The sequence below is a fragment of the Hyla sarda genome, chromosome 4 (assembly GCF_029499605.1).
Source record: "Hyla sarda isolate aHylSar1 chromosome 4, aHylSar1.hap1, whole genome shotgun sequence".
Taxonomy (NCBI): domain Eukaryota; kingdom Metazoa; phylum Chordata; class Amphibia; order Anura; family Hylidae; genus Hyla; species Hyla sarda.
The window spans coordinates 121,345,717-121,367,474 of record NC_079192.1 but is presented as its reverse complement, the minus strand read 5'-3'; the positions used below and the strand labels follow the sequence as shown (position 1 = coordinate 121,367,474).

The window sequence follows — 21,758 nt, the reverse complement described above, 5'->3', positions numbered from 1 at the left end:
GCAGTGGTAAGGAATTTATCATATGCGACTTTTCAGTTTGTCGCATCTTTTGTCGCAAGTGTGCTAACTTAGGCGCATATCTACACCAGCCCTGACTTGGCTTACAGAACTGACTGTGGACAGCATTTTGTCCCACGGAATAAAAAGTCACACAAAAAGTCACAAAGGAATCACCATACAAAGTGGAGTACTGAAGTAAGAAATGTGATCAGCACCAGAGTTATCACATTCCCTGTACCATGTAAGAAATCTGGTGCAGGTACACTGTTTCCACCACATGAATTAATGGGTAAAAAGATGTTCACCTACACCACTCTTAATGAATTACCCCCGTAGTTCTTTACATATAATTGCTGATATATGGATATGTTCATGGCATTAGCATGTCATGAAATATATGAAGACAGACATTTAATGCTTTCACTGTATTTATTTTAATCTATGATTATCCCTATAATATTCCTTGAAATATCGGAACGTGACTTCAAGGACTTCTGAGAAAGGAATCCACCCTGAGTGTGCATATATTAGTCCTTACCTCAAGAGCACTTGCTTTTAGCTTTTATACCCCCCATCCTTAACATTGCAGTAGAAGATGACTTCAGTATAAGAAGAAAGATAATAAAAAAGGTTTTATAGGTTGTCTTCAGTCAAGCCATTTAAAAAACTTATCTTAATATACAGTTGCATTTAGATTAAAACCTGGGGTGTGGGAAGAAGTGCTTCATTTGGTCATCCCCTTGTCACTACCTAAAATATGTAAACCAGAGAACCTTCAACAACAAGAAAAAAGCGTAACCTAGAAACCTAACCTAATAAAACCTAATGTAATAAATTGAACAAATTGATCAAAGTCTTACAGCGTCCATTCAGTCCTGCATTCGTAGAGAGGGGGCTGGAGCACAATATGGGCAATTCAGGCAGCTACCCAGGTTATGATCTGCAATAGGATACATTGTATCAAAAATAGGAATGGTAAAACTGAGCTATCATTTAGGCTGGTTTAACACATCACATGTGCTTTTCACTCTAATGAAAACTAAGGGCTTATTCACACTACAGAATCTCCCCCTGGAGATATATCAGGGAAGGGATTCTGTCTAAAGCGGGCATCTGCAAAACAAGCAAAAAAAAAAAAAAAAGTGTAGCCAGCACCTATACCCAATACATGGGTGCACGCTGCTGTGGCAAGTACAAAACATGTAAAAAAAGAAAATGGCAGCAGCACACTTGGTCAACAAAATGGAGGCTCTTAGCGCACTTTTTGATCAAAACGTGTCCCCCCATCCACCACGTGGAGGTGGCCTCATATAGGATGGGACCCTAACATTCACTCACCTCAGGCTGGGCGACATGCTGGATCCACTAACAACCTAAAACCACCTCCAGTGAAAATAGGGGAGGGGATGCACGGCTACAGAGGGAGCCACTCCCCCTAAATTGCCCAGCAAAAACAAAAACAAAAAAAATGTAGCCAGCACCTATTTTTATTTATTTTTTTGTTTTTGCTGTGCAATTTGGGGGGAGTGGCTCCCTCTGTAGCTGTGCATCCCCTCCCCTATTTCACAGGAGGTGGTTTGGATTAATAGTGGATCCAACATGTCACCCAGTCAGAGGCTATATGCCCAGCAGAGGTGAGTGTTATTAGTGTTAGGCTCAGTTTTGTGAAAGTGTCCCATCCTATATGAGGCCACCTCCGCATGGTGGATGGGAGGAAACGTTTTGATCAAAAAGTTCGCTAAGAGACTCCATTTTGTTGACCAAGTGTGCTGCTGCCATTTTCTTTTTTTATCTGCAAAACAAGCTGGAGCTAGGACCATTGAGAAATGCTCTGTCTTAATAGACAGCAATGCATTTTAGAGCAGATTCCAGCGTAACAATGGACATATTCATTCTTTTGGTGGAGTCTCGGGTATGAAATTTCCACTGTGAAAGTTTTGTAGTGTAAATGATGCAGCAGAATTCCATTGAAAATAATGAGAGCCTGCTGTACCGTATTTCTCAAGCAGAATTCCGCTTGAAAAATATGTGATGTGAATGGACCCTAAGGGTTTAATCTTCTGCTTCCTGATTCAAGTGGTTCCCTAACATAGCAATGGGGTAGTAGTGGGGTTGCCACCCAGTGTCAAGCTATTTAAGTTAGGGACTCACTTGAGTCAGGTGGCAGTGAGGTGGCAAGAGTGCTTATATATCAAAGTGTGTTCTAACTACTAACTACCTTATGTTAGGTTTTGACATTCTTGCTTAGAAGCAGTAGATCAATGAATAACATATGGATGTGCTGCCATGACTTTCTTTCTGAGTGTAATGTATATGTTCTGGTGGACTCAAGCTGTTTATGTATTACATGGGAAGCCATTCATCTGAATGGATGCTGCAGGGAAAATACATAACTGGATGAATCTTCCCCCAACAGAATCAACTGAACTGTGTCTGTCATGAGATAATATTGTGATGTAATAATCTCTTTACAATTGGAAATCACAATGGGGGTGTGCATGGACACCTAGAGACACACATGTCCTTGATATATTCTGCAGCATGTAAGCCTTTTCTTTGTAAATGATCCCTCCTTTGTACAGTGATATAGGACAGCAGGCGCAGGCACACATCACTTCTGATTGTTGTAACACTGCAGGCAATACATCTGTGACTGATATGACGTGCCTCCAGCCTGCACTAAACCTTTCTAGTGAAAAGGATGATACAAGATCGCCATAGATAATAAAAGAACAACCCCTGGGGCAAGGGGAGGGAGTGGTTTATAAAATTAAATACTCTGTAATAATTTGATTATTTAGATGGCAGAATCACTGTGTCTGTATAGATGAAGTCTTGTATTTTTGCCACTGCTCAGATGAAATTGAAGTGCAAGAGGGGAATGACTAGGAGACTGCACCCCAAGTTTACTTAATAAACACTTTGTCAAAGGGTTAAAATAGATCTTTAAAAATTTTTTCCTCCTGTCATACTGATGGAAAACCCAATTTGCTATGATAGAAGAATGTAGAAGTTGCTAAACTACAGAGTGATTCAAAAAGGAAGGAGCAAAAATTATAGCCTTGGTATTCATAACCGAGAGAGCATAACACAAAATGATTACCATGAAAAGACACATTGGCCCTCATTTACTAAGCTAAAACCGACCAGTTTTTGTCGGGTTATTATGGTGCATAGTGTCTGCGACATATCTGCGCCAGGAAAATCCAACAAACCCGACATTTTCTCTCCAAACGTGGCCAGCATACCAGATGTGGCCAACATATCGTCAGACATTGACTCTGCTGTTTCAGGGATGCGTTGTCTCAGGTCATACAGATTATGTGGCTGGGGGCAAATATATAAGGTCCTTGATGCAGCCCCACAGAAAGAAGTCACAGGGTGTTAGATGGAAGCCAGGGCAACATTGGTAAATTGTTGTTTCTGGCGCTGCCAATCGAAGGTTCAAATATGAGTTTCATTCAGGTTTCGTCAAACATCCAAATGGAAATAAGAACTTATTGCTGTTGCACAGGCCTCCACAATCGCCAGATCTAACACCCTACAAATCCCTTCTGTGCGGCTACATCAAGGACTTGAATATCTGTCCCCCCGCTGCTTCTTCCCAAAGACAGGATCTGAATCACCTGAGACAATGCATCAATAAAACAGTGCATTTACCGTGTCACCAATGGAAATGGTTTTGAACATTTATAACGTATAGATAAAACATGGATGTGTGTCAGGGTAATAAATTTGCGTAATGTTCTGTCAAATAGGAATTGTGAGGCTATAATTTTGCAGTCCGACGTTAAATTGGATCTTCACCTATACCTTATGGTGCAAATGAGTGCTAAACTGGACAAATTCAAAATCCAAACCTCAAGGACGTCACCAGTAATACTGGTAGATGATGATGACTAAATAGATGAAAGACCGTGCTTCAAATACATATGAAATTTATTAAAACAGTATATATATATGACACATAAATTATGTCCTAACACAAGGCCCTTGTTAAAGGATACTGATTAATACAATTAAAACAAATCAATAAAACAAAGACATTGACACCACTACTGTATGAAATAGTTGTAGGTATGCAAGCAGAAACAGATATCATTCACTGTATTGTTGCATACTCCGGCATCCTATAGTCCGGCATAAATGGAAAAAGTGCCAGCTAAATAAATATACAGTTCCCACTTCATGTAAATGCTCATTCCAGGAGTGGGTTGCAATTAATCTCTACTCAAGGGTTAATAGTTCCACAATATTTAATATTCAATGGTACAATGTACCTCCCACCCAGTGGGCTCTTAGTATTTCATACAGTCCCCGGCAATAGGCAGACAACAGGAATCGTGGCACCGGCAGGCGTCTCACACAAGGGCTGTGGCTGATCCAATGGCAAGGGACAAAGACTGCAGCGCTTATAGCAGTAGCGATGGGTCTAGAAGTATAGCAGTAGTGGTGCATCTATTTAAGGCACAAAGTTCACACTAGACACATTTCAAGGTACTCATAGAACAGATATATGACTAGTTGTGCTGAGAAGGAGGTCATATATCTGTTCTATGATTACCCTTAAACAAGCTTGTAGTTAGTCTATGCCTGAAAATCTCATATACATCTACAGTACAGAAAGAAAGATGAGGAGGCACTCACAGTTTTGAAGGTGCAGCAGGTTTCTTTATTTTCGGTGCCATCTGAAGCGGAGCGGCATCAGTGGGATGCCATTGCAGATACACAAGTGCAGTGACAATTGTTTCACGCCCCTTCTGGGTGTTTCATTCAGTTTGCACCGAAAATAAAACCTGCTGCACCTTCAAAACCGCGAGTGCCTCCTCATCTTTCTGCCTGTACTATGGATTATGCATGTCTTGCTCTGGAGGATTGAGCACCCCGTTTGGTACAGTTAGGAACCTGCTTCCCTGCAGCACTGTGTTTAGTGGCTGATTGCCAGAGCATGTTAGAGATTGCTTTCATCTAAGATGTCAGTGCCGATCTTTTCCTACCCACATGCTCATATACATCTACAGCTGCCTGAGAAGTAATCAGGATTTTCTATAATATGTTTTTAAATTTTTTTTTCCCCCCAAAACGTGTTTTCAAACCAAAAAGGAAGACATAGAAAGAAAAAGTTGCTCCTCTACCTGGCTTCTTCCCTTGGTATTTTTTCTGGCAGTTTTTGGAATACAGCCACTGCAGTTTTTGAGCCAAAGCCAGAATATAAAGGAAGGACTTATACTTATCCTCCCTTATGGATCCACTTCTGACTTTGGCTCAAAAACTGCAGTTGCAGTATTCGAAAAACTGCCAGAAAAAAAACCAAGTGGAAACTTGGGCAGCAAACTAGCAGAAAATAGCTTTTTGCGATTGATCTAAATCAGATGAGAGCACAGTCAGATCCTGTTATGCTATACATTCCAGGTATCACAAGCTGTCTACCGGACAATCAATCTGCATAAAAGATACTAATGATTCAATTGATCACGTATGGGTGTGCATGCACTTCTCCAGACAAGGATAGATAGCCATATTAATAAGTCAGCCATTATGACCAACGATAAGCATTTGATTATAAAGGGAACATCAATGACTACCTTTACACAGCAGTGGTTCTGTGAGCGCTGACAAATACTACAAATTGGATATAATCTTACGGTTATCCTAATCTTTAGAACAACTAAATCTTGTGTATGTAGATTAGGTTCTGACCAGTTACAGCTGAGATCGTGCACAGGATAAAAATTTAACACAACATAACAGTTCTGCCAAATGTCAATGCATGTAAAGAATCAATTGTTCAATTGACTGTTATACATTGTGCACATTTGTACTTGAAAGTTTACCATTCACAGAAAGTGCTGCCTAAATACAGCTCTCCACAAAATACATTTTTTGTCATTTTTCAAACCAGTTCACATAGATATGATTTTAGTTACTCCTTGGATTTGTTAACTTTAAAAATCCCTACCATTTTTTGCATTGATAAAATGTGCCAGGAAAGTACTCTTGAACTGTAGTAGTATAATAGAAGCAAGCCACAAATGAGGACATTTATCATTGTTGCTTTGCTAAGCGAGTTCTGTAGGCATTTTTTTCTTGCTTTAGTTTTGCTTTTGTGTGACATATTTATTATACTATCACAGGGGGTTGATAAATTTGGCTTAGATAAGCAAAAAAACTATAAATCACTTTTGAACACCATTTATTTAGCACACAAAGGCTAAAACCATTAAATGACTTCAGAACAGCACTTTGTAACACCACCTCCTCTCCTGTGACTTTTCTGCTCTAAAATCGTAGTTGTAAAAATTATGTGCGGCATATAAAAAAAATGTTTAACCTTTTGGACACAGGGTTTTTTATTTTTGCACTTTTGTTTTTTTTTCTTCTCACCTTTACAAAAATTATAATGCTTTCAATTTTCCACCTTACATATAAAGCCTTGTTTTTTGCACCAATAATTTTACTTTGTAATGACATTAATAATTTCACCACAAGATCTATGGCAAAACAAAAAATATATTTGTGGGACAAAATTGGGGAAAAAATGCAATTTTAGGACCTTCCATTTCTACCCAGTGCACTTTTCTGTAAAAATGACACATTCTACGTATTCTGTAGGTTCATACAATTGAAATGATATCCAACTAGGCTTCTTTCACATTGACTTTGTGACACAGCAGTGTGATGTCCGTCATGGAACCGGGGAGAATAGCAGGAGGAAAAAAACATCATGCAACGTTTTTTCCTCCCGGTACTCCCGCCAAAAAACAACATTGCCCGTCAGACCCCATAATAGTAAATGGGATCTGTCGGGACCCATTGTTTCCTGTTGAGCCCCGTCAAAAATAACGTCTGTTAAAGGGGTATTCCGTTGGAAAACTTTTTTTTTTTTTTTTTTATCAACTGGTGCCAGAAAGTTATACAGATTTGTAAATTAATTCTATGAAAAAAATCTTAATCCTTCCAGTACTTATTAGCTGCTGAATACTATAGAGGAAATTCTGTTCTTTTTGGATCACAGAGCTCTCTGCTGACATCATGACCACAGTGCTGACATCTCTGTCCATTTTAAGAACTGTCCAGAGTAGGAGAAAATCCCCATAGAAAACATATGCTGCTCTGGACAGTTCCTAAAATGGACAGAGATGTCAGCAGAGAGCACTGTGGTCATGATGTCAGCAGATAATAATTCCTCTGTAGTATTCAGCAGCTAATAAGTACTGGAAAGATTAAGATTTTTTAATAGAAGTAATTTACAAATCTGGCACCAGTTGAGTAAAAAAAAAGTTTCCCCCCCGGAGTACCCCTTTAAAGCACAAAAAAAATGTGCCTGACGGACGTTTCTGTCAGTGTGAAAGGGGCCTTATATAGGTTTGATTTTGTTTTGCTTTTTTCAAAAAATTATAACTATTTATATGAAAATTAACAAGTTTAAAATTGTCCTCTTCTGACCCCTCTAACTTTTTTATTTTTTAGTATACAGGGATGTGTGAGGGCTCAATTTTTCATCACGGGAGTTGTAGTTTAGAAACAGCGAGACTCCAGCTGTTGCTAAATTAAAACTCATATCTTTCCCAGACAGTCAAAGGCTGCCTGGAAATGATGGGGTTGTAGCTTAGCAACAGCCGGAGGCTCCCTTTTAGGAAAAGCTGGTTTATGGGCTTTTTCCCTAAGGGAGGGCACTATGAATATACTAACCAATTTTCTGTGTTTTTTTCTTATTAATTCAGATCTATTGATGCAGAGGACTTCTTCTTTGGGTTTGGTAGACTATGTCGATGCCCAGCATTTTTTTTTGTTTAATATTAATAATATGGTAAACGGGGGCTTGTGGGGGAGTGTTTTTTTGAATAAAAGTTTTTAAAAAGTGTTTTCTTTTTTTGTAAAAATTTACTTTACAGGCTAAGTAGCGGAAGCCGTCTTATAGACGGAATCCATTACTAAACCTGGACTAAACCGGGTGCTAGCCACAAAAACAGCTAGCGCTAACCTGCAATTATTACCCCGGTACCCAGCGCCACAGAGGTGCCGGCACCAACAGGCTCGTAGGGTTAAAAAAAATGGCGTTCCTGGGCCTAGACAGTAACAGGCTGGCATTTTTTAGACTGGGGAGGGCCAGTAACAATGGTCCTCGCCCACCCTGGTAACGTCAGGCTGTTGCTGCTTGGCCAGTATCTGGCTGAGAATGAAAATACGAATAATCCTCACGTTTTTTGCATAAATAATTAAATAATTAAACAATTTTAAAAAAAATGTGTGGGATTCCCCCTATTTTCATTCTCAGCCAGATACCAACTAAACAGCAACAGCCTGACATAACCAGGGTGGGCATGGACCATTGTTACTGGCCCTCCCCAGCCTAAATAATGTCATCCTGTTACCGCCTAGGCCCAGGAGTGCCAATTTTGACGCTCCGGGCCTGTTGGTACCAGCTCTTCCCGGCACCACTGTGGCGGTGAGTACCGGGGTAATAATTGGGGGTTAGAGCTACCTGTTTTTGTGGTTAGCGCGAAGCCCTGGCTTAGTAATGGATTCCGTCTATAAGACAGCTTCCACTCCTAAGCCTGTAAAGTAAATTAAAAAAAACACAACACTTTTTAAAAACTTTTATTCCAAACTCCCCTACAAGCCCTCGTTAGCCATTTTATTCATATTAATTAAAAAAATGCTGGTCAACAACATAGTCCACCGAATCCGAAGAAGTCCTCTGCATAAACGGATCTGAAATGATAAGAAAAAAAACATGAAAAATAGATTAGAACATTTATAGTGCCCTCCCAGCGTTTCCTAAGAGGGAGCCTCCAGCTGTTGCTAAACAACAACCCCATCATTTCCAGACAGCCTTTGGTTGTCTAAGAAAGATATAAGTTGTAACTTAGCAACAGCTGGAGTCTAGCTGTTTCTAAACTACAACTCCCTTCATGGAAGTTGTAGTTTAGCAACAGCTGGAGGCACCCCATTTGTAAACTACTACTTCCATCATGGAAGTTGTAGTTTAGCAACAGCTGGAGGCTCCTCATTCTGAAACTACAACTCCCATCATGGAAGTTGTAGTTTAGTACCAGCTGGAGGCACCAGCCACTCCCCGGCCACCTGCGCGCTAGCTGTTGCAAGACTACAACTCCCAGCATGCCCTAACAGTGAGACATGCTGGGAGTTTTAGTTGCAACAGCTGGTAGTTGCAGGCAGGTGGCCTGGGAGCAGAGCTGGCCGACTGCAAGGAATATGAAACCACACTTTAACTTCATATTTCCCGGCCTGAGCTGTAATTGGCCGAGACCGACCAGCCAATTACAGCTCAGGCCGGGAAATATGAAGTTACAGTGTAGTTTCATATTCCTTGCAGCCGGCCAGCTCCGCTCCCTGGCCACCCGCCCGCAACTACAACTCCCAGCATATCCTCACTGACAGGGCATGCTGGGAGTTGTACTCCTGTAACTAGCTAGCCGGCAGGTGGGAGATCTGGAGTGGGGGCTGCTGCAAGCATTGGCGAGGCAAAGATAGGCAGCGGTGAGGGGGACGTTACACACACGGGAGGAGAGCGGCCGGGGTTGGGGTGTTGGCAATTGGCGGGGGGGGGGATGTTGGCAATAAGCAGGGGGGGATGTTGGCAATAGGCAGGGGGGTTCAGCCAATTACAGCTCAGGCCAGGAAATATGAAGTTACAGTGTAGTTTCATATTCCTTGCAGCCGGCCAGCTCCGCTCCCTGGCTACCCGCCCACAACTACCAGCTGTTGCAACTACAACTCCCAGCATGTCCTCACTGTTAGGGCATGCTGGGAGTTGTAGTCCCGTAACGGCTAGCCGCCGGATGGGAGATGTGGAGTGGGGGCTGCTGCGAGCAGCGGTGAGGCAAAGATAGGCGGTGGTGGGGGGGGGACATGACACACAGGAGGAGAGCGGGTGATGTGATTTCATATTTCCCACAGGAGCTGTGGTTTCGGAGGCGGTTGCGACTTTTGTGCGACTGTCGCACTTGATCAATCCCTGACCACTGCAAAGTGAAAACTGAAATTTGCTTTGGCAAGCTCTTTTGTAGATTTTGCTTACAGCCAAAAGTCGCACAAAAAAATTGCTTAGGTGCAGATGCGACTTTTTTAAGCAAAAAAAGATCTCTAAGTCCCTTAATAAATCTCCCCCAAAGTTTTTAAGTAGTCATACAGATACGATAGCTGATGGTGGAACACTCATTCAACTAACAGCTATCTCTCCTGATTCACCCATATACATGAATTCTTAGCTTGGATAAGTGTTCATGTATTCTTAATGGGGACTCTTCTGGCAGTCGCTTATTTTTCCAAGAACAAAGGGATTGGGCGTTTGAAATCTTCCCCACATGATCTGTTGAGGGATAGTCACGAGAAACCCATGCACATTAGATACTCAATACATTCGCCAACATATCTCTAATGTGTATGGAGAAAGCCTTTATAGTACTGCTATTCGGTTACCTGTCTGTATCATATTCATGGGTCTGCACCTATAAAGATTGTCTACATGAAGGTACTTAACTAAACATGCTGCATTTAAAATATTAAAATTATGACATATAAGTACTCTGTGTTGTTTCTGTATACTCTACAAGTTTTAATGGACAGTAAACGAGTATATGAAGAAAAATCTTGCAGGAAACAAGAAGACAGACCAAGGCAATTTTTTGAATTGTGGGGTTGATACAGGTATTAGACCCCTAGCAATAAGACAATAATGTTACTGACAATTACAAATCAGTATGGTAAGCATAATTCACCGATATATAGCACTGCATGTAAAGACTGTGAAGAGTAATATATTGGAGTACAGAATTCCTACCCATGTCCTGTAAAAAGGTCTAAAACACTATTTTTAGGCGGAAAATCCAACAGTCCAATATCATCCTGGTGCTTTTCTTTGTGAGTAATTTAAAAAAATAAATGAGTTTTTAATAAAGTAGCTTTGTGAGTGTTTGTTCTTCCATCACCTGCTGAGGGTGTTGCTCAGTGTAAAATCGGTGGCTTGTTTTCTGAGACATGACCATGATTCTGCTATCTGCTTTTTCCTTTCTGAAAAAGTTTGTAACCTAAGGGAAACAAGAAGGTACATATAGAGATGAGTACTGTTTCTATCCTATAAGGCCATTGATTGTATGTAGCATAATGCATGAATCCACCTCATCTGAAACAATGACTTGCATCTATCTTCCCAGTGTAAACTTTGTAAGGGGAGGGCGGCTGGTTGTTTTACCACAGAATCCAAACTGTCCAGACTGAATGCAAGTAGAGCGCAAGATGAATTTTCATGGGTCAAAATCTCTCCAGAAACCCTGTTCTCATTTGCTACAGGATAAAGATAGAGAAAAGTAAACATGACATATCTGCTGGGTAACATTTTACTTTCTTATGACCATACTTCATTGGGGCAAGATGCAATACCTGGAACAGCTGCTACTGAATGTACAGAGCTGTGCTTGATATAAATGTGATGAGACCACAGCTCTAGGATGAGCACCGCAGCCCCATCCACCTGATGATTGCATGAGCTGGACCCTCCATGATTGGATATTGATGGCCTATCCTAAAGCAATCTGAATTACTTTGCAGATCATGGTGATGTTTTTTTTTCCTGTATGTGGATTTTCAAATGTTTTATTTAAATCTACACTATATGAACTACGGTGTGGTTTCCCATGCCATAAATCCAAAAATGTATGTGCTGGCTTTTTGGCATCCATTTTGTGTATATATTTTTCAAAGCAACTTGTGCCAGGAACTAATACAAATGTAGAGCAAAGTCCAGCTCACCCCGCCCTGGACAGGTGGAGCACGGATCCAGGTGCTGGCCGGTACCAGCGCAACAATGGAGAAAAAGAGGATCGGATCGAGCTCTTGTGCGAATAAAAGACTGTATTTATTAAAACATGACAACACAGGAAGGTAACGCGTTTCAAGTGCTGAAAGTGCTCTTAGTCATACAACAAGGGAAGGAAAAACATGGATATTTATAGGTGGAGCAATCATACCGGATCACAGGTCATGTGGCCCAGGGATATTAAAGGGGTACTCCCATGGAAAACTTTTTTTTTTTTTTAATCAACTGGTGCCAGAAAGTTAAACAGATTTATAAATTACTTCTATTAAAATATCTTTATCCTTCCAGTACTTATTAGCTGTTGAATACTACAACAGAGGAAATGGTTTTCTTTTTGGAACACAGTGCTCTCTGCTGACATCATGACCACAGTGCTCTCTGCAGACATCTCTGTCCATTTTAGGAACTGTCCAGAGCAGCATATGTTTGCTATGGGTATTTTCTCCTACTCTGGACAGTTCCTAAAATGGACAGAGATGTCCGCAGAGAGACTGTGGTCATGATGTCACCAAAAAAGTGCTGTGTTCCAAAAAGAAAACCATTTCCTTTGTAGTATTCACCTTTGAGATTTTTTAAATAGAATTCATTTACAAATCTGTTTAACTTTCTGGCACCAGTTGATTTAAAAAAAAAAAAATTTCCACGGGAGTACCCCTTTAACTCCTTCCAAATCAAGGAGTTAGCTAATTCAAAGTGTGTGGTAGGGGAAAAGGAAAGTCCGCGTGATCATTCTGAGACTTGCTGTGCAGATAGATTTTTGGCCGAGATATTGTAAATAGGTACAGTTTTTACTTCTTCCTCTCCTTGCGGTGACGTGGGCTCTGCCTTTCGGGTTTTGTGTGCTGCGCCTTTAGACCCGATGAAGTGGATCGACATCGGGGTCCTGTTAGGATACAGGGTGAGCTGGACTTTTCTCTACATTTGGTTTCCTTGGATTATCCGCGCTCCCCACATCAGCCTGCATCCTAACAGGACCCCGACATGGATCCACTTCATCGGGTCTAAAGATGTCCTCCGCCAGCATTTGCTTGAAATCTACGGAGGACAGGCAGGCATGTACGGACACACTATGTTACAGACTCTACGGATCTATGGATCTACGGATACACATGTTGGACCTAGAGGCAGCTCTTCTATGCGGTATGTCAAGATGATTATCAGTCACGAACAACAGGTTTTGGAGAAGGTGAGAAATAAAATTTTTACTTTGCAAGCTAATGTGGTTAAATATGCTGAACATGAACTTTTCAATGAGCTTGATGCTAAAATCAATGAAAAGCTGACTAATTTAGAGACATCTATTGTGGACACTAAACATGTTAAATATTTGATAGAAATGCAGGACTATGTGGTCTCAGCTGAGTACTTAATCGGACACCCCACGTTCTATCCTCGAGAAATCTTCTACTAAAAGACGATAGTTTGAATCTTCAGACTCTGCTTCTGAACATGGGGAGGCTACGAATAACCAAAGCGGGGATGGCATCCATCAAACCAGCTAACACAGCCACTCCTCGTTTACACACTGCATCTTCCTCCCAAGCATCGGCCCCAAAAACAGAGGACAGCAGTAAGCACAGAACCCGAAAGGTGCAGCACACGTCACCGCAAGGAGAGGAAGATTCATGTGCAAATGAGTTTAATGATATTAAAACCTTTAATGATTTTTTTTTTTTTGCATACAGAATCTGTTGGTTATAAGAATCATTTGGAAAACACTCAGTTTGAACATGACTTAACCATTGTTTTTTCTTTTCAGGATCTAATGTCTGTATCACATTTAAATCAGTTACAAGATCACAAACCCCCTGATAAGATTCCCAGTTTCAACACTCTTAATTCTAACTTTTATCCTATTGCATCTAGGACACCAGTCCTGGATACTTTTCAAGAGGCAATCGAGTGAGATCTTACTACTTTAGCACAGACATCCACACGTGGTAGATTCAATTTAACCTGTTTGGAGAGGGAAGTTCTTGACAGCCTGTCCACAGCCGATGATCTTATAGTTCGGCAGGCCGAAAAAGGCTGCGCTGTTGTTATTCTAGACAAAGGTGTATACAGACTTATATATATGGACATGCTGTCAGATGCAAATACTTACCGTGTCCTTAATTCTGATCCTACAGACATCTTCAAACGTCAACTTACAGAGCTTGTGAATCTTGGTAAGAAGGGTGGCTTCTTTACTTCTAGAGAGGCCGATTTTATTTTAGTAGAACACTCTATTATTCCTATTTTTCATTCCCTTCCAAAGATTCACAAGCTCTGTTTTCCCCCACCTTGCAGGCCAATTGTTGTTGGTATTGGCTCCCTAAACGAGAATTTATGCGCCTGGGTTGACACACTTCTTCAACCTTTGATTCCCCAAATTCTTGCATATAAAGACACAAAGCACCTCTTAGAAAATCCTGAGTTGCTTGAATGGTCCCAGGATTACTCATGGGTGTCTACTGATGTGACATCACAACTTGGCAATAGTCGCACTCAATTGGTTTATATCTGTCTATTTATCTTATTCCTCTGATCTGTGTGAGTTTTTGGGTGTGGCAGTCACTTTTTTGTTGGAGCACAATTAATTTTTTTTTTGACGGCTGTTTTTTTTCTCCAAATCACTGGAGCTTCTATGGGGGCCAAATTTTCCCCTTCATTAGCTAATATCTTTATGTGTTGGTGGGAATGCAACTATTTGCTTTCTCCCGATAAGCTTTTTGTTGACAGCATGATCTGGTACAGTAGCTACATCGACGATCTCATATTTATATGGTGCCCCGGTGTGGTGACCGTACCAGAATTTACTTTATACCTTACTTTAACTTCAACACCTGCAATTACCTTTTACTGCCACACACCATAACCACATTGTTTCTTTTCTAGAGTTAAACTTGAGGGGTGATGCTGAGAAAAACAGATTTTTTTCTACAACGTGATGTAAAAGCACGTCAGTTAACTCAATCCCGTGTGCCCGCTCGTGTCACCCACCACATGTTTTTAAGAACCTGCCGGTGGGTGAGATGGTTCGGGCATGCAGGAATTGTACTACAGACACCGATTTTTTTACAGGAAGCAGATGCCATTCAATCCCGCCTGAAAGCCACATTGGATAGGGCTAGAAATATTGTATTCAATAAAAGTCACATGGAACTATTAAATAGTTCCGACAAACTTAAAATGAAAAATCATACTGGCCCATCCCCCATTGTGTTTACCACTTCGTATAGTACTGAGTTCTCATCCATCTCCAAAATTATTCATACCTACATGCCCATGATCCACATTTTAGCTTTGTGAAAAAATCAGGATAAAAGGTGTGTAGCTAAAAGGGCCGCCACAAATGGCCAAATTGTTTCCCCCAGTTTGTATCTTAGCTCACGATCTGTATCCTCTACATGGTTATCTCATAAATGCAGCCACTTGCTGCACAGTTATGCATGTCACTAAATCTTCTACATTTTATGTCAATAATACTACATATTTGATTAAACCCTTAAGGACCGAGCATTTTTTTTTGCGCCACCAATTCTACTTTGGAATTACATCAGTCTTTTTACCCAAAAATCTACAGGGAAACAAAAAAAAATAAATTATAATAATCATTGTGTGACAAAATAGAAGAAAAAACTAAATGTTTTAAATTTTGGGGGCTTCCATTTCTACGCAGTAAATTTTTCAGTAAAAATTACACCTTATCATTATTCTGTAGGTCCATATGATTAAAATGATACCCTACTTATATAGGTTTGATTTTGTCTTACTTCTGGAAAAAATCATAACTACATGCAGGAAAATTAATATGTTTAAAATTGTCATCTTTTGACCCCTATAACTTTTTTATTTTTCGCATACGGGGTAGTATGAGGGCTCAATTTTTGCGCCATGATCTGAAGTTTTTAGCGGTACCATTTTGTATTGATCGGACTTTTTGATAGCTTTTTATTCATTTTTTACTGATATAAAAAGTGACCAAAATTATTTTGGAGTTTGTAATTTTTTTGCGCATACGCCATTTACCATGCAGTTTAATTAATGATATATTTTTATAGATCGGACATTTACGCACATGGCAATACCACATGTTTATTTTTATTATGGTTACATATTTTTTATAAGGAATTTGGGAAAAGGGGGGTGATTTAACTTAGAAAATCAACATTTATTCAACATTTTTTTTTTTTTTTTTTTTTTTACACTTTTAGTCCCCTTAGGGGACTTTCAGGAGGAATCATTTGATTCCTCATACCGATGAATGTGGTTTCAAAAACCACATTGATCTGTGTGCCCTGCGCTCGATTGATAAAGCCTGGTCCTATCATTCTCAGTGCAGCAGCCAGCACAGGAGGAGAGGTAAGCCCTCCGGCTACCTCAGCAGTGGATCGCCTGCCCCGCGATCGCACTGCAGGGGGGCAATCCACCCCACTGGTCCAACAGGGATGGTTTAAATGTCCCTTTAGACACCGCTGTCAACTTTGACAGCAGCGATCTAAAGGGTTAATAACCGGCTGTGGCAATCGCCGCATGTTGGCTATTAAAGCTGCCCCCCAGTTACAGGAATCAGGCCGGCCGGTATGGCGCAGGCTCGAGTCAGGAGCCAGCGCCATACAACAGTTGCCGTCTCAGGACGAGCCGGCTCGTCCTTAGACGGCAACCGGTTAAACAGTATATTAATTGTAATACCACCTATGTAGTCTATTTAGTGGCATGCATAACTTGTTGCATGCAATATATCGGCTGTACCATAAATCCACTAAAAGTGAGACTCCGCAAACATTTGTCTGACATTCCCCACTTCTCTTCTAAGAATGTATCTGCAGTTTCCAAACATTGTGCCGAGATACATCAGGGCAGTTTTACATCATTACAATTTTCAGCCGTTGAAAGAGTGAACCCATCTAAGAGAGGAGGAGATCACAAACAAAAGCTTTTCAATAGGGAGGTTTATTGAATTCTAAAACTCTACACTCGGGTGCCACTAGGTATGAACAAACGCCAGGATGTTGATTTACATTATTAAATTATAGGTCTTTAGTGTTAATATATACTTTTTGACAAACTGCGTTTGTCTTCCCTTAGATCACCCTTGTACAGCACTAATGTCTGGACTATTCCCATGTCCGAAATATGCATTATTATGGTGTGGTTAATTTTCATCACACGGACTGTGTCATGCTCAGGACATCATTCCCCTGTTCTGCTATTATCCTTCCTCCTTATGAAACCGCTCCACTTCCTTACAAGCATATTTATGTTCTTTAATACCCCTTTATAGGTTGATTCCTAATGATGTTCTTTATAGGTATTGTTTTTTTTTTTTAATACTTTTTATTCTGATAGCATTGAATAAATACTATTGCTTTTATTATATGTGTATTCTACAATGGTTAACCATGAAGTTTGGAAGGAGTTAATATCCCTGGGCCACATGACCTGTGACCCGGTGTGATTGCTCCACCTATAAATATCCATGTTTTTCCTTCCTTTGTTGTATGACTAAGAGGACTTTTAGCGTTTGAAACGCATTACCTACCTGTGTTCCTTTCTTTTCATGTTGGAATAAATGTAGTCTTTTATTTGCACAAAAGCTGGATCTGATCCTCTTTTTCTCCAGGAAGTTATACAGATTTATAATTTACCTCTGTTTCTTTTTCAGTCTGACACAGTGCTCCCTGTTGCCACCGCTGTCCATGTCAGGAACTGCCAATAGCAGATTCAAACCTTTCCTGTTCTGGACAGGTCTTGACATGGACAGAGGTGGCAGCAGTGGGAACTGGGTTGGATTGGAAAGAGCTATGAACAAGATCATACTGCCCCATTGACAGCCCATCCTGTACTGCCATAGGGGACTGAAATAATCAGGTCCCTGTCACTAAAAACTAAGAACACAATCAAATTGAGGAAGGGAACCCCTAAGTACAAATGTGACTACTTCTTCATTGGAGTCCTTGCTAGAAAACTCTGTGATTTCATTCATGTCCCAGGGATTCTGTGTGTGTGTATGTATGTATATATATATACAGTAACCCCCCGACCTACGATGGCCCCGACATTTGATAAAATCGACATACGATGGCCTCTCAGAGGCCATCGCATGTCGATGTCAGCATCGACATACGATGCTTTTATATGTCGGGGCCATCGCATTAACTGCTATCCGACAGCGCAAAATGCTTAAGCTGCTGTCGGATAGCCGTTTAAGCATCCCTGGCAGGTTCGCTTACCTATTCCCGCTGCTCCGGGTCCACTTCGCGATCCTCCGGTGTCTTGCGCATCTTCTCCAGGGTCCGGGCCTCGCTTTCCGGCGTCGTTATTACGTCACTACGCACGCCGCGCTGGCGCAGCAGCGTAATAACGTCACCAGAAAGCGAGGCCCGGACCCTGCAGAAGATGCGCAAGACACCGGAGGATCGCGAAGAAGACACCGGAGCAGCGGGACAGCATCGGGAGCCCCTGGGACAGCATCGGGAGCGGTGAGGACCTGGTCTGGAGCGACGGGGACAGGTGAGTACAGCTTCCTATACTTTACATTGCACGGATCCCTCAACATACGATGGATTCGACAAACGATGGATTCGACAAACGATGGGTCGTTTGGAACGAATTACCATCGTATGTTGAGGGACCACTGTATAGCAAAATTGTAGAGCAGCACTCCCAGATCAGAGTAGAAGTAAATGGGTGCAAGCGGTCTCAGGGATCCCGGTCCTGGATCCAATAATTGTAGATACAATAGAAGGCAACTGCAGATCACTGTTGATCATCACATATGTGCTGTCTGCTAACCTGAGTAAAAAAAGATAAATTGTAAGAAATAATACATAAGTATCAAGTGCTCAGAAGGTATATAATCTCCAAATTTTTATATGTTCTAACCTAGCTCTCCCTGGTGTTCCTTTTTGCTAAAACATTTCTGTAAGTGAAACATTGGCCCTCATTTACTATTGCAAACCCGACATGTTTTATCGGGTTGTGCACCAGATTCTGTCACATTGCACCAGAAATTCTGTCTGCTCCAGAATTTGTGCCAGAATTGAAAAAACCCCGACTAACTCTCCATTTTGGTTAAAAAAATACGAAAAAGCGGCGGATAAAATGTGGTGGATTTGAGCTGAGGAAAACCCAGACAGATCAGAGCATGTGTAAAAAAAGCAAAATGTAGGGAAAGTGGAAAATGTAGGCAAACCTTAGTAAATACTGTGGAAAATAAATTGTAAGAAATTAAAACCCACAAAGAAACCTACACAACACTCTTAGTAAATCAGGGCCATAATGTTCCATGACTGCACTGACTCTAAAGTTAAGAAAGGCAAATGAATACAAAACTATAATTGTCACAAGACTGTGGCTCTCATTTACTAAGCTAAAACCCACTAGTTTTTATTGGGTTTTTCCAAGTTATTGGCCCTGATTTACTAAGAGTGGAGTGTAGTTTTCTTTTGTGGGTTTTAATTCCCTCCAATTTTTTTCCATGGTATTTACTAAGGTTTCCCTAGATTTAGCACTTTTCCCTACATTTTGCTTTTTTTTACACATGCTCTGATCTGTAGGGTTTTGCTCAGCTCAAATCCACCACATTTTCTGTGGAAACCTTATTAAATATGTTGGGGATTTGTGAAAATGTCAGGGACACGCCCCTTTTTGGGTTTTCTCAGTAAAATGGAGAGTTAGTCTGTTTTTTTCCAATTTGGCGCAAATCCTGGCGCAGACAGAATTTCTGATGCACGACTCGACAAAACATGTTGGGTTTACAATAGTAAATCAGGGCCATTGCTGTGTGACAGTGTACACCAAGAAAATCCAACTAACATGACATATTGCATTGAGAAAAGCCGAAAAGGGGGCTTGGTCTGTCGCAAAGGATCGAAAAGTTGCATGGTTTCACAACCCGACCTATTTACTATTGAATTCACAGAAAATCTTGTGAATAAATGGCTGAAAATTTCCACCTAGAAAAAGCTGGTCTTGTAAATCTGTGATCCCTATAGTAAATAGAGAGGATACAACATTTCACACTAGTAAAAACCCTACACTCTTAGTAAATGAGGCCAATTATGAATACTACAATACCACACATAACGGAGTTCACTCCTCACATTTTTGTAAATATATTATATGTGACAACACTGAAGAAATGCCACTCTGCTACAATGTAAGTGCACAGCCTGTATACAGTGGGGATCAAAAGTTTGGGCACCCCAGGTAAAATTTGTATTAATGTGCAATCCAAGGAATCCAAGGAAAGATGGAAAAATCTCCAAAAGGCAACAAATTACAGATTAGACATTCTTATAATATGTCAACAAAAGTTAGATTTTATGTCCATCATTTACACTTTCAAAATAACAGAAAACAAAAGAATGGTGTATGCAAAAGTTTGGGCACCCTGCAGAATTTATAGCATGCACTGCCCCCTTTGCAAAGCTGAGATCTGCCAGTGTCATGGATTGTTCTCAATCATCATCTGGGAAGACCAGGTGATGTCAATCTCAAAGGTTTTAAATGCCCAGATTCATCTGACCTTGCCCCAACAATCAGCACCATGGGTTCTTCTAAGCAGTTGTCTAGAAATCTGAAACTGAAAATAGTTGACGCTCACAAAGCTGGAGAAGGCTATAAGAAGATAGCAAAATGTTTTCAGATGTCAATATCCTCTGTTCGGAATGTAATTAAGAAATGGCAGTCAACAGGATCAGTGGAAGTTAGAGGGGTTATCCAGGAATAAACTTTTTTTTATATATCAACAGGCTCCAGAAAGTTAAACAGATTTGTAAATTACTTCTATTAAAACATCTTAATCCTTTCAATAATTATCAGCTGCCGAAGTTGAGTTGTTCTTTTCTGTCTGGAAACAGTGCTCTCTGCTGACATCTCTGCTTGTCTCGGGAACTGCTCAGAGTAAAAGAGGTTTGCTATGGGGATTTGCTTCTACTCTGGACAGTTCCCGAGATGTCATCAGAGAACACTTAGACAGAAAAGAACAACTCAACTTCAGCAGCTCATAAGTACGGATTAAGATTTTTTAATAGAAGTAATTTACAAATTTGTTTATCTTTCTGGAGCCAGTTGATATATAAAAAAAAAAAGTTTTTTTTCCTGGATAACCCCTTTAAATCAAGATTTGGAAGACCAAGAAAAATATCAGTCAGAAAATCTTGCAGGATTGTGAGAAAAACAATTCAAAACCCACGTTTGACTGCACAATCCCTCCAGGAAGATCTGGCAGACACGGGAGTTGTGGTACACTATTCCACTATGAAGAGATACTTGTACAAATATGGTCTTCATGGAAGAGTCATCAGAAGAAAACCTCTTCTATGTCCTCACCACAAAAATCAGTGTTTGAACTTTTCAAATGAACATATAGACAACACTTAGAACGGTAATAGATGACTGGTACCTCAAAACCAGAATGATACAGCAAAACCCTAGGTGTACTAAATTGAGTATTCGAAGTAGAAAAAACACACCAATTAGGCAGACCTAGATATTAGAAATTATTATTTACTCAAAAGTGAAGTGCCCAACATACAATATATACAAAAATGAGCGTTTAAAATATTAAACACAAACCACAAACGTGGGGGATGGGGGGGGGGGGATAAGGGTACAGGTGAATGACTACACTAGAGTTCCTACCTATCTAGGGTGGACACTCCTAAACTAAGTGTGGATGGGGAACGGAAACAGAATATAATGATAATAATGCTGAATGAGCAAACCTCTCTACCAACGCGTTTCACCCGATAATAGACGGGGCTCAACAGGGAACGAGAGGAGGGCAAACAGGTAACACAGTAAAGATAAATCAGATAGCAGGATTGATAATCACATACATGTTAGTTGACATGATTAGTGGGCACAATTGATGTCGATACAAAATATTAGATACAACAAATAAAAGTAGAGGTAGGTTAGCACAGCG

At 40.6% G+C, this 21,758-nt stretch overlaps 1 protein-coding gene across 8 annotated transcripts in view; it reads right to left on the bottom strand.

Annotated features, from left to right (window-relative positions):
- Nucleotides 1-918: 918 nt before the first annotated feature.
- The window catches only part of WDR93 (WD repeat domain 93), a 63,213-nt gene continuing 42,373 nt past the window's right edge, over nucleotides 919-21,758 (bottom strand). For 3 of the 8 annotated variants that reach the window (XM_056571937.1, XM_056571936.1, XM_056571938.1), the window contains exons 15-17: nucleotides 11,145-11,310; nucleotides 10,956-11,054; nucleotides 8,630-8,715 (exon numbers count right to left, since the gene is read on the bottom strand). In XM_056571937.1, coding sequence (XP_056427912.1) covers nucleotides 8,667-8,715; nucleotides 10,956-11,054; nucleotides 11,145-11,310 — 314 coding nt within the window. In that variant the 3' untranslated portion in view covers nucleotides 8,630-8,666. Of the gene's footprint in view, nucleotides 941-8,627; nucleotides 8,716-9,456; nucleotides 10,323-10,361; nucleotides 11,055-11,144; nucleotides 11,311-18,208; nucleotides 18,620-21,758 lie in introns of those variants that run through there. The other 5 variants (XM_056571935.1, XM_056571934.1, XR_008892439.1 and 2 more) reach the window with 5 other exon arrangements.